Source organism: Bos indicus x Bos taurus, chromosome 8, assembly GCF_003369695.1.
Source record: "Bos indicus x Bos taurus breed Angus x Brahman F1 hybrid chromosome 8, Bos_hybrid_MaternalHap_v2.0, whole genome shotgun sequence".
Taxonomy (NCBI): domain Eukaryota; kingdom Metazoa; phylum Chordata; class Mammalia; order Artiodactyla; family Bovidae; genus Bos; species Bos indicus x Bos taurus.
The window spans coordinates 60,878,354-60,890,959 of record NC_040083.1 but is presented as its reverse complement, the minus strand read 5'-3'; the positions used below and the strand labels follow the sequence as shown (position 1 = coordinate 60,890,959).

Below are 12,606 nucleotides of genomic sequence, written 5' to 3'. Positions count from 1 at the left end.
AAAGTACATTATTCATGTGAAGCATATTATTGTTTTTTCATTATTCATTAGTGAGGAGCAGATTACTACAGGGCTTAAGACTTTAGTTCTTGGGTTCCAGTCACTGCACTGTCTCATTAGCTGTGTGACCTTGGGCAAGTCACTTACCTTCTCTGAGCCTTGGTTCCTTTACCTTTCCAGTGACCTAACTTATAAGTTTGTTCTCAGAATCAAATATGATAATGCAAGAATGCCTGGGACAGAGTAAGTTCTCAGAAAAGATTAACATTATTATACATCAATGTATATAACATAGAGTATATTTACATATATATATGTAATATATATATATAGACTTCCTTGGTAGCTCAGAGGGTAAAGCGTCTGTCTACAATGCAGGAGACCCAGGTTTGATCCCTGGGACGGGAAGATCCCCTGGAGAAGGAAATGGCAACCCACTCCAGTACTCTTGCCTGGAAAATCCCATGGACAGAGGATCCTGGTAGGCTACAGTCCATGGGGTCTTAAAGAGTTGGACACAACTGAACAATTTCACTTTCACTTTTAATATTATATAACTAATATTAAATATTAAAATCCAGGTAAACTGGAAGGAGAATAAGACAGTGAGGAACTATTAAAAAAAGAGACAGTCTTCATTAGGTGCTTTGCTGGCTATGTGTGTGAGTGTGCAGATATTTATGTCTGCGTGGATGGGTGGATGTGTAAATAGGCAGTGAGCCTGCCTAAGTAGTAGGTTGTTTTTTTTAGCACTGGCTGGCTGTGGGCTCCAGCTCCCCAGTTTCTCTGCTCCATCCCCCTGCTTCCTGCATCCTTGGATAGGCTGCGTTTGAGTTCCTTTCACCGCTGTCAGTTCTCTTGGGAGGGGGGCGCTCTTATCTTCCAGGTGTGGCTGCTGTTCTGGGGGAGGCATCCTTAGCACGCCCCCACCCTCTCCGCTCGGTCCACCAAGCTGGTGTTGGGGGAGTGCCTTTGTTTTTGCCGGATTGTTGGGGCCCAACCTTCCTCCTCCCGGGAGCCGCCCCCTAGCCTCCTGCGGGGCCCTGACCGTCCTCTTCCTCTGCGCAGTGTCCACGGGCTCCGTGACGCAGGTGTCCTCGGTGAGCACGGACTCGGCTGGCTCCTCCTACTCCATCAGCGGCATCCTGGGCATCACATCCCCCAGCGCCGACACCAACAAGCGCAAGAGAGACGAAGGTAAGAGACGCCGCGCACAGTCGGGGATGGACCCACCGGCTCTGAGGGATCTGTTTCCAGGCCCTTGGTCAGGGGCGGGAGCACAGATGACTGCTATGCGCTCCCCTTATCTGCAGAGCTCTGGAGGCGCCGGGCCCAGCCCCAACCTGACCCTGGGGGAAGGGGCTAAGCCTTCTGTGAGAGGAAGAGGGGCCCGGCTGGGACTGGACTTCTCCCTGGCCTCCTCCCATCTTCACCCTTTGGAGGGAAAGGCAGTCCTGGCCGAACTCCATGGCCTGTGCTTTGCCACCTCTAAGAAGCCGGTCCCTTGGCAGATGTGATGCCCAAAGGCAGGGTGTGGGGGTATGAGCACAGCAGCAATGGCCCCTTTTGGGGGGACCCCTCAGGAGAGGAAGGATCTGGGCATAGTGAGAGGGGCACACCTCCTGTAGTAGGCTTATCCAGTGGGGTCTCTCCCAGGCCTTCAGCGTGGTGCTGGGAGAGGGGTGGTTGAGGAAGTGAATAATCTCATCTCTGCCCTTAGGGCCTGGAAGGAAGGAGTGCAGGGGCCTCCCAGGGATTAAATAGATGTCAATCTTCTGTGTTGGTTTTTCTCAACCCTCAGTATGCTGCCCAGGCCTCCAGAACTGGCTGCCTCTGTCCCAAACACTGGCCCACCTTAACCCTGATCTCCTTTCCCTGGATGGGCTGCCAGTTTGGGCTGACATTACTGGGTCTGAGAGGAGGAATGATCCCCTGGGAGTCTGTAAAACCTCCATCAGGAAAGGAAAGAAAAAAAAAAGGCCAGGGTCTAGGGCCTGAGAGCAGCGTGACAGAAATCTTGATTCAATTACTCAGTTCTTTGGCACCATTCCCCTTCTCAACTCCCTGTAAGGGGTGTATGTTCTGTGTGAGCACGTGCCTAAGTACTTAAGACTCGTAACTAGAAAACTGAGTCGGCCCAGTGGTGGATCAGCGCGTGGTCCGTGTGTTCCAGGCCATGCAGGAGCTGGGCCCACGGCCTCTGTGTCGAGCTATGGAAGATGATCCATGGCTTTTGGAAACTGCTTCATCTCTTTCTCCCTGCTCCTGATGTCAACAGATGTCAGAAGTCTTTTACTTGGTGGTTTGCTGTGCCATGTTCCTGCAGGGGACAGTGGGCCTACCATCTCTGTTGGTTTATGGGGCTGATGGTGTCATCTTTTCATTGTCACCTGGACTCACTGCAGTTGTGCCGAAGCTGGAGCCTGCTGTGTTTGATCATGTGAAGGGGCGGGTATTTGAGGCTCCCTCAGAGGCCGAGGGATAGAGGCAGAGTTTTGAAGAGGAAAAAAAGAAAAATTGAGTTTGATGTTACCATCAAACACACAGGTCCTGAATTGGGGAGATTGTGTCACTGTGTTTGCTGAGTGCGCTAATGGCTTTCGGTCTCTGGGGAGTGGTTGCTCTAGCCTCCCAAGCTGCTTGAGAAAGTATAGAATGGTCAAGATGTGGATACTGTTTGTCTACACTGCCCTGTGCTGGGCAGATCCTTCCTGAAGGCTGTGACCCAAAGTATTGACCTTGAAGAGGGACAGTGACAAGTTGTGATGTGTCCAGATGGGGATAACCTCATGAAGAAGTATTTGGAGGAATACCTTAGGGCTCTAAGGATGTGTTGGTACCAAGAAGAGGAGAATGAGCAGGGCTGGATTGTTGCTTTCAAATATTTGGAGGGCTGACATGGAAGGCAAAAGGAATGAGACTCTGCTGTTTAGCCTCAAAGGCCAGTGTGAGGCAGATGCAGAAGAGATTTCAGCTCAGAGTACAAGTCTGCAAATATGAGAGTGGTCTAAAGCAAAAAGGGGCTGCCTCAGGAAGTAGTGAGTGCCCCATTACCAGAAGTATGTTAGTAGAGCCTCGGTGGCCGTTTGCTGGGCTGTTGTGTAAGAGTATCAAGAATCAGATGCAGGGTTTGATGATCTTTCAGATCCTCAGTTTTGGAATTTATGATTGAGCCCTGATCCCCAGAAAAACTTGGGAGGTGATCCCGTCTGTGGTCTGGGGCTAAGGGAGAATGAGTTGATGGTCCTGAAAGCTTACAGGATTATAAAGATTGAGAGACCAAACAACAAGTAGAGCCCCCACCCACTCCCTGCCCTGCATCACTGAGGGTGGTTGTGGTTGGGCAGAGAGGTGGCTGGAAGTGCCCTTGCTTATATCAGCAAACTGCCTGGGAGGAGTATAGTGAGGTGCTCCCCACTGTCCTTTCCATCCTCCCCCTATAGCTCTCTGAATCCTTGCATTGGATTTAGGAGGAATTGAGAGGTGGAGATTGCCACCCCTTTTTTATAGGGGAGGAAACCAAGGCCCCATGGAGTTCCATGATGTTGGCAAAGCCACAGAGCTGGTATGGCCAGGGGGTTGGGTGGGCTGAGGAGTGGAGAGAGCCCCTGAGGCTTCAGCTTCCTGGGCTGGACCAAGCCTGGGGATGGTATGAGGAGGGTTTCAAGCAAAAGGGCATGGTCAGCAGGTTGGATGCTGCCAAGAGTGTGGTGAGAAAGTAACAATCAGTCACTGGGGAAACACAGGGGAAATGCTAGTGAACTGGGTTCTGGCCCATTGAGGCTGTGGGTCGTAACACCATTTTCCTCAGGAGCACTCAGCAGACTGAGTGAAGGACCATGGGGCGAGACAGGCAATAAAGGGCCGAAAGGAAGACAGCTGAGGGTCCTCATCCCATTTTTCAGATGGGTGACTGAGGCTGTACACAGAGGAGTGGCTTGCTCAACTCTGGTTCACAGTGTCCTCCCACTTGGACTTGGATTTTACCCTGTGGGCATTTCCTGGCTCTGCGCTCCTGCCCAGGGTTCAAGGCAGGGGTGGGTGATGGGAGAGTTCCATTACAGAGGATCTGGCCTCTAGACCTGGCAGGCTGGTGGGCAATAGTGGTAACGTAAAGTCCCTGTGACAGGCAGTGTGTGGGGTGATGCTGTGATGGGAGGATGCCACCAGAGCAGAATGGCAGGGCAGGGGAGGGCTGACATTGACCCAAAGGATCTGGGAAGGGTTCTCATAGAAGTGGTACTTTATGAAGGGAAAAATATTTTGCATGCCTGTTTTCAAACTTAAATGAATTAAAATCAAATAAAATGAAAATGTATTTCCTCAGTTGCACTTAGCCACATTTCAGTGGCTCAATAGCCACATGTCCCCAGTGGCTTCTGTACTGAATGACATGGCTTGAATACAAGTGCTTGGCACATTGTCGTTGTTTAGTTGCAAAGTCATGTCCAACTCTGCGATCCCACAGACTGTGGCCTGCCAGGCTCCTCTGTCCATGGGATTTCCCAGGCAAGAGTACTGGAGTGGGTTGCCATTTCCTTCTCCAGGGGATCTTCCCGACCCAGGGACTGAACCCATGTCTCCTGCATTGGCAGGCAGATTCTTTACCACTGAGCCACCACGGACACCCTGCTTGGCACATAGTAGGTGCTCAGTAAACAGTCCTTGGTAGAATGGATTGGTCATGTGCCTGTAGAGGGTTCACAGTTAGTGAAGATGGTTGTGGTTGGGGGTGGGGAGTCTCTAGTCTCCTCAACCAGGAATGTTTCTGTTGGTTATTTTTGTCTTCCATGGAAAGCTCAATTTGAGCAAAAAATTCTTTAGCAAAAACAAATAAGTTAGAATACTATTAGACCAGGGGATTGCCAAGGGCCCTTTTAGCCTAGAAATTCTAGGACTCTTCCTGGGGCATTTACCTCCAAGACCAGCCTTGGGGACGTGGCCACTGTGTCCAAATCTCAGATGAACGGTTCTGCGGCTGAGGCAGCAGAGAAGGTCCATGGGGCCTCTGAGGGCAGAGCTGGGATTGGCTAAAGGAAGCTACAGGGAGGCAGATCATGGCTCAGTGCAAGGAATGGCTTTCAGACAAGAGCCAGTCTGGTTAGAAGAGCCAAGGTTAGAAGCTTCAGCTTGGATAGGTAGCGAGCTCCCCATCACTGGAGGCATGAACAGGGGTGGGGCAGAAGAGCCAAAGAAAGCATTCTGGTTTGGACTCCGTGACTTTTGAGGCCTGTTACAATCTGGGTGGCAAGTGCTTCTCTGACTGCCTGGCATTCCAAATTGGTTCTGCCTACTTGTTTTCCCTCCTGCTGTCTGACTCTGCGTCCGTCATCATGTGGGCTTGACTGGCTGGGGCCGCATCACCTGTTTTTATCCCCAGCCTGGCCTCCTGGCACAGGGACCCATGCACAGAGGGCTCAGGAGGCTTGTGAATGGCTGAGAGTCAGGCTAGGGTGCTGCCCAGGCGGAGGGGCAGCTTCATCTCTGGATTGGGCTGTCCTGAGGGCGTCCGTGGAGAAAGCTGTGGCCTGGACCTGAGGAATCCTGCTGGGTGAGGGGGACAGAGCCCGGGGCAGTGCCTCCCTTCCCGGAAGGCCCCAGTGAGGTGGTGGTGGGCTGGACTTGGCAGAGCGGGCAGAGCTGTGAATAGCGGCCATGGGTGAAAGGGCAGCCCCAGACCCTCTGTTCCTTCCTGGGCCTTTGATCTCTGGTGGGGCCTCCTTCCGCTGTCTCCAGGGCCCCCATTCAGGTCCCCTCGACCTCCCCCTCCCCTCATCCCCCCAGTTTGAAAGGCCCTGAACACACCGAGGTCAGCCGAGTGCGAATCCCTTTCACTAGCTCAGGAAGCTGGCCAGTCCAGCACTGGTGTGGACGTGGGGGCTGGAAGCTTCTTGTGGGGCGGTAGGGGGTACACTGCAGGTGGAGTTGCTGGGCCCTGGGCTGCCTTCTGGGGACAGAGGGCACAGGGAGAGGCCTGTCCTTTTGAAAAGATGCCAAGTCTAGCAGGACCCTCACGGGGAGTTCTAGGGGCATGTAGCAGGGAGCGGAGGCTCCTGTCATGACTGTGTCCATCCCTTCTGACTCATCTCTGTCTTTGTGTCTCTCCCTGTGTCTTTTGTTTGGGCCTCGCTGCCTCTGTTTATGTCCTGTTTAAGGGACTTCCTCTGTGTCCCCTTCTGTCTCGTTTCAGCTCTCACTCTCTTCTTTTTCTCATATTCACTCTCTTCTCTCTTTCACCCTCACACTCACTCACCTTCTTTTCTTGTATGAGCTCTCTCACCAGCTCTTCTCTCTCCTTCTCCAGGGCCAACAGCCTCAGCTCAGACTTCCGTGGGAGCCATACTGGGGAGGGAAGGGGTTTCAGAAGTTCACAGACCACGAAGGGCCCCGGGGACCCTCTGACTTCAGCGCAGGCCCCGGCCTTCCTCTCCTTTACTGACGCTCAGACACTGTTGCTCCTGGGCTTGGGACTGAAGACTGGAGCAGAAGGTTCAGAGACTCTGCTCAGATTCCCAGCAGGGAATGAGATGTGTGGAAAACCTTGGGATTTCTGAGTTGTAGGCACCCTTGTGACACCACCATTCCAGAGACTGGTGATCTCTGGAGAGCCCCGCCCCTGCCTCAATAAAAAAGACGAGGTGTTAAGGCCAGGCCCCAGGCTCACAGGCCAGGGACCAGCTGGTTTGAGGACTCCCTGTGGTGAAATCTTTGGCAAGTACTTAATTCTCTGAGCCTGCATTTTGTTATCTGTAAAGTAGAGGGGGCACACGTTTTGTGTGTTATTGTGAGGATAAAATGAAATCATTCCAGCAAAGGGTTTATAGCTCCAGGGCCTGGTGGAAGTTAAGATTTCAATAAATGGCCACTGAGGGAGACTGGGTCTTTGAGGGCGTGTGAGGCCGGTCACAGGCTGAGGGCAAGCAGGTTCCATCCGCAGTTCTATTTGGCAGCTGAAACTGGCTGACCTGCCCCCACCGACTTCCTGTTTGTAACTGTCTTTCCCTCTGGGCACCAAGACTGAACAACAGCGCCCCCAGGTGTCAGCTGCAAAGGAAAGGGCCACTCATTTTCCTTTGCTTCCTTTTCTTTCCAGACCTTTAGCCCCCTTGATGGAAGAATAAAAGGGTTAAGCCTCAGTCTTCCATGAAGTGAGGCCTTGGATATACAAGACAGTGGAGACCTCCAGGATGGAGGGAAGAAGGCAGAACACCTGGGCCTGGGATGGCTGGGCTTCCATGGGTTTGGGGTCACCAGCCCTTGTCAGAGCTGGAAGGCCCTTGGAGAGCACCTGGGACATGTCACCCTAGTCATCATTCAGATGGGAAAACAGGCTTGAAGAGGAGAAGGGGTCTGACCAGGTCACACAGTAAAAACTCAGGAAACCTAGAGGGACAGAATGGACTCCTGAGAACATCCTTGGTACCCTACTGCCGTTTGATGGGCCAAATCTTAGTTTATCTCCCCTTTCCTCCATTAGTTGGAGGAAAGCTCAGCCCATTAGCTGCCCCCACCATTGAAAGCCATCAGCAGCCCTGACCTGACCTCATTAGCCTATCACTCCTGGGCCTCAACTCTTGACAACGAGCTCTGACCTTCCCTCCCTGGTCTCCCGTTCCTCCTCCTCATCCCTCTGGTGCTTCTCTGAGCTCTTCTGTCTCTGGGCCATTATCCAGGCAAGGCCCTCCACCTGATATGCTGTCCTTAAGGCTGTCCTGTTGACCTGGCCTGGTTTCCAGAGTCAATCCAGTCCCTGGGGGATTTTTCAATGGGTCACTGGTGCTTCACCACTGGCTGAGGCCCTTGGATTCATCCAGACCAGCATGCCACTTTGGAGACCAGACAGACTGCAGAAAGAGAAGGAAATGACCACCCCTTTGTCTTGGCCTCTCCTGGGGCTTCAGCAGGGCAGGTTCCCTCCTTGCCCTTCACAAGGTATCCCCCTCATGTACCCTCAAGCTGGCCATGCAGGGGGCCCTTCCCCGAGTGCTCTTTTTGTCTGGGCAGGGGCCTGGACCAACATGTTTGCTCAGAGAGCATCACTTTGAACACAACCGCCAGCCTGCTAGTTATGCTTTACTTGGCTTGTCCTGTATTTAAAATGATTTTGAATTAGTTACTGACATTTAAAAACAAGGATATTTCCCATAGGGTGTCTGGCTTTTCTTGGGAAAAAAAAAATCAGGTCTGGCAACACTGGGCAGGCTTTTCCACACGGCAGCAATGGTCAGGGGCTCCTGGGCCTGGGGTCCTCAGACTGCTCCCTATTCACCTTGCTCATGATATTTGTGCTCTATTTTTCTCTACCTGAATGCCTTTGAGCTTCTGGAGTCCTATTTTGGATTCTGCAGAACAAGTCTGGTTGAGTCCAGCCTATGGCAGCTAAAGTCTGTGGGAGGCAGGGCACTGACGAAGCTGGGTGGGGCTGTGCATGTGTGTGTATGCGCGTGTGCATGTGGTCAGGAAACTGGCCACCTCTCAGGCCAGAGGTGGGTGAGGTAGGAGAGGCAGTAGGGCAGGGCCAAGAAGTTCCACCCCCTTGGCAGCTCAGAACAGTGAGATTGGGGTCATCAGCCCACGTCTGCCAGGTAGGGTAGTCCAGGCACAGGGAGGTGCTTAGTGGCAGTGATGCTAAGGACCCATCTCCCAGCCTGGCTGGCCACTTTCCTGTCCTTGCGGCCTTGCAGTCATTGGCACCTCAGCTGAGCCCCAGGCGGACAAGTGTCTGAAGTTTCCTTGGTAAAGCAGGGGATTTGAGGCCAGGTGGTCAATTAGAGGGGCTCCTTGGGCCTTTCCCTGGTGCGTGGGGTCTGTCCCTTGGGTGTAGGGGTCAGGTTTCAGTTCCTCCTGGCCCCTGGATCCCCGAGTTTCACTTTGATTCAGTGAGTGAGAGCCCTCGTGAGAGCCGACACCACTGAACACCCTCCCCCAAACCCTGTTTGCACACCTGCTTTACCCAAGCTCCCCCTCCCCCCACCAGCTTTTCCCACGGGGCTGTGCACTGGTGTCCCAGGGAGCCCTGGGGGATGTAAAGGGCAGGGGGGCACAGTGTGAGTCAGCTCTGGGGTCAACCAGAAGGAGATGTGTGGGTCAGCAGTTGAGGGGACAGTAGAGGAGATGGTCTCATTCATGGCGGGCAGGCTCCCTGCTGGGGCCGTCTGGAGTCCAGGGTGGTGTGAGTTTGGCTTTCTTCCCCACCCCACATGCCCTGGTCCCTTACGAAGCAGAGGATCTATGGTTCGTGCTCTCTGCCTTTGGAATATGGTTAATCCTTGGCCGCACAATCTGCAGTTCTGGATTTCAAAGAGCTCCAACTACCAGAGGCTCATGAGACAGGGGAGGGACCCTGGAGGAGGGAGCCTGGGGCTCTGCGTTCCAGTCCTCATTCTGTGGCTAACTTGCTGGTGACTTTGGGGAAATCCCTGTCTCTCTTTGGGCCTCAGTTTCCTCATCTAAAACATGGGATCAAGGTTCTCTTCGGTACCAAGATTCTGAGCTTCTGGTCCCATCTCGAGTCAGTTTGAGTTTGAGGTCTAATCTCTGTCCATCAGGCTTCCTTCAGGGCCAACAGCAGCTACCTAGTGCTCTCCAAGGGCCCCGGGAAGTGGATGTTTGGGGAGCTAACCGCATCTCCCCATCCCAGCTGAGCTCTGTACCCCATTCAGGGCAGACCCTAGACATAGTTTTGGTGGGAAAAACCACAGCAAATAATGTTGATTAGGAATGAAACAAAATAACATGAAATAAAGAAATAAATTTGGTATTTATCTTGTCTCCTAGCCTTTGAGGAAAAGCAGGTATGAAAGACAATTGAAAAAAAGGGAGACATTTTTTTCATTCCACCGGGGCTTCTGAGTTTCTGCAGAATGCCAGTGGTGTGTGTGTGTGTAATTTCACTTTGAAATTTCCAATTTTCATTGGCACAAGTTTATCATTTGTATTACGCCTTCCTTGGGCTAATGGACTAAAATGGACGTGAGGGAGAAAAAGAGAATTTCCCAAAGTCACTTAGGAAGAATTGAAAAATGCCAGAAGAGATATGCTTGTAGTGAGATGAGCTGATCTGTGAGAGGAAACAGAAAGGCACAGCTCCTTCAGAGACTAGAAAAGAGCAAGATGAAAAGCAACAAGGGGGTCAGACACTTCCCAGTGCCAGCCACCAGGTGGCACCATCGACCCAAGACAGCTTAGTTGCTGTCTAGGGTTAGGGACAAGAGGGGTGACAGGGCAGTGTGTACTGACCATTTGTGAGCTTGGTATGCTTGTAATTCGGTGGAGGGCAGCAGTGCCTAGGCATGTGGACCATTTGTCTGAGTTTCACTTATCTGCCAGCATTTAATCAGGGAAGGGGGAGGCTGGGACATTGCTGTTGGGGGTCAATCTTGTCCTTCCTCACCTCCATGGTGGAGATGTCTTGATGCAAACCTTTTTGGGGAGTCCAGTCCTCGGTTCTCAGCTTTTACTTGCTGGCCGTGTGACCTTGGGCAAGTCACTTCTCTCTAGTCTTGTTTTCCTTGTGTTAAAATGAGATTTGGACAGATGAGCTGAGGGATCTTTTGGGCTCTAACATTCGGTGGTGTGCCAGAGAAAGCATTGGAGCTGGAGTTGCATTCAGGATAGTTCTCCATTGGCTGTGTGATCTTGGGCAGCTCACCTCCTGTCTGTGGGGATAATAGTAACATCTGCCTCACAGCCCATTAGCCAATTGGAAAATGCTTTGACATTTTTTTGGTGCTGTAGGAGAGGGAGGGGTTGCTATTTATTATTTTTCTTGGCAACTTAAGTTAGCCAGAAGCAGGCCTCCATCCTCACTACTCAGAAAGTTTGCACCTCTGCCTGTGACCACAAACCAGTCCTTACAGTAGGTGTTTTCTCAATGTCACTGCATCTCTGGCCTAACTATCTCATGAAACTGCTGATTTCTCTCAGTTCTCACTGCCACTGTCTTGGTCAAAGCACCATCTCCTTTCCTTTGGATTATTGCTGTAGCCTCCTAGCGGGTCCCCACCTCCAATGTCACTGACTTCTCCAAACAACCCACCTCCTGAATAGCAGCCCCAGGGGCACTTCTGAAATATAGTTCTGATCAGTGACTCGCCTGAAGAGTTTTCACTCTTCAAATCTGCCCACTGTTCTCAGAAATCATCCAAACTTCTTAACAAGGCTGCTAGACCTTCTGTGGTCAGATCCACGCCCATCTCATGAGCCCTGTTCCTCTCCACCCTCCTTTTTTCCTGCTCACCCCAGTCATACCAAACCTCTTTCCATCCCTTGAATACCACCTGTTCTTTCCTGCTTGCAGCCTAAGGGTCACATGCATGGGTGGTAGAGCCAGGCAACCAGGGTCCTGGTGCTGACTCCACCAGTATCTACTTGTGTGACTTTGGGCAGGTTCTTGAACTTCAGTTTCCCTCTTTGAAAAACAAGGGCACCCATTGTGCCATGATTGGGTGGTTATGTGGACTGAATGAGCTAATGCATGCCAGGTGCCTGGGAGGACCCGTATGCATAATATGTGCTCAGTAAAGGACACCTTTTGTGACAATGCTGTTCCCACCACCTGGAAACTGCCCCCTCCCCCACCCTGCCATTTACCCAGCTGAGGGCCCACAACTTCAGGATCCAGCTCATGTCACTTCCTAAAAGTGAAGGCTTCCCCGGGGCTTACTCCTAACTGTCAGCTCCCCTGGCCCCATCTGCAGCACACAGAACCTGCCTGTTGACAAAAATACCACATTTGTCACTCATCTGTCTTCCCTGTGAGACTGTGAGCCCTGTGGGGATGGGAATAGTGTCTGTAGTGGTCACCATTGTGGCCCTAGTGCCCAGCACAGGGCTGGTTCTTGGTAACAAATATGTATCGAATAGGGACTCTGCATGTCATAGAAGCCTGGAGCCCATCTGGTCAGGGGTTGCAGGCTGTTGGGGAGAACCCAGAGCCCTGCACACCAGACGTTTTCCTTTTACCCCTGCCTGACTCCAATGCCTCGATCCTCAGGTGCTGCCTGGTTCCATAGAAAGGACTTCATGACAACCATTCAAAATGGGGAGGGAGCTCTCCTGTGATTTAAACACACAGGTGTGTGTGCGCACACGTACAAATATGCACAGCTCTCCATGCTGGTGTTTAGGGCCCTTGTTCTGCCTGCCTTACCTGAGCATATGCCCCAGGTATATATAGATCACAGCCTCAAATGGGAACTGTAACTCTAATGGCTAGTTCTTATTTAGGGTTTGCCATATATATTCCTTTTATTTATTTACTTTTTTGGCCACGTGGCATGTGGGATCTTAGTCCCCCCACCAGGAACTGAACCTCTGCCCCCTGCATTTGAAGCAGAGTCTTAACCACTGGAACACCAGGGAAGTCCCTGCCATTTGTATTTTAAACTATTGATGCATTTGATACTCACTGCCACTGTACCAGGTGAAACTGTTATCACCCCCATTTTATAGAGTTTCAGAGAGATTCAGGAACTTACCCACGGTCACACAGCTCCCCAAAGGCACTACTGGGACTGGCCCCTGGGTAGCTGGCTCCAGAGTAGCCTTACCTGCCACCCCGGTCTGCCTCTTACAGAGTGTCACTCAGGATGGCCTCAGGGGGAA

The 12,606-nt window shown here is 51.9% G+C and overlaps 1 protein-coding gene across 1 annotated transcript in view; it reads left to right on the top strand.

Moving 5' to 3' along the window:
• Positions 1–12,606, top strand: part of PAX5 (paired box 5) — a 178,871-nt gene that overhangs the window by 21,616 nt on the left and 144,649 nt on the right. The window contains exon 7 of the mRNA XM_027550213.1: positions 1,069–1,197. Within this exon, the coding sequence (XP_027406014.1) occupies positions 1,069–1,197 (129 nt within the window). The remainder of the gene's footprint in view (positions 1–1,068; positions 1,198–12,606) is intronic.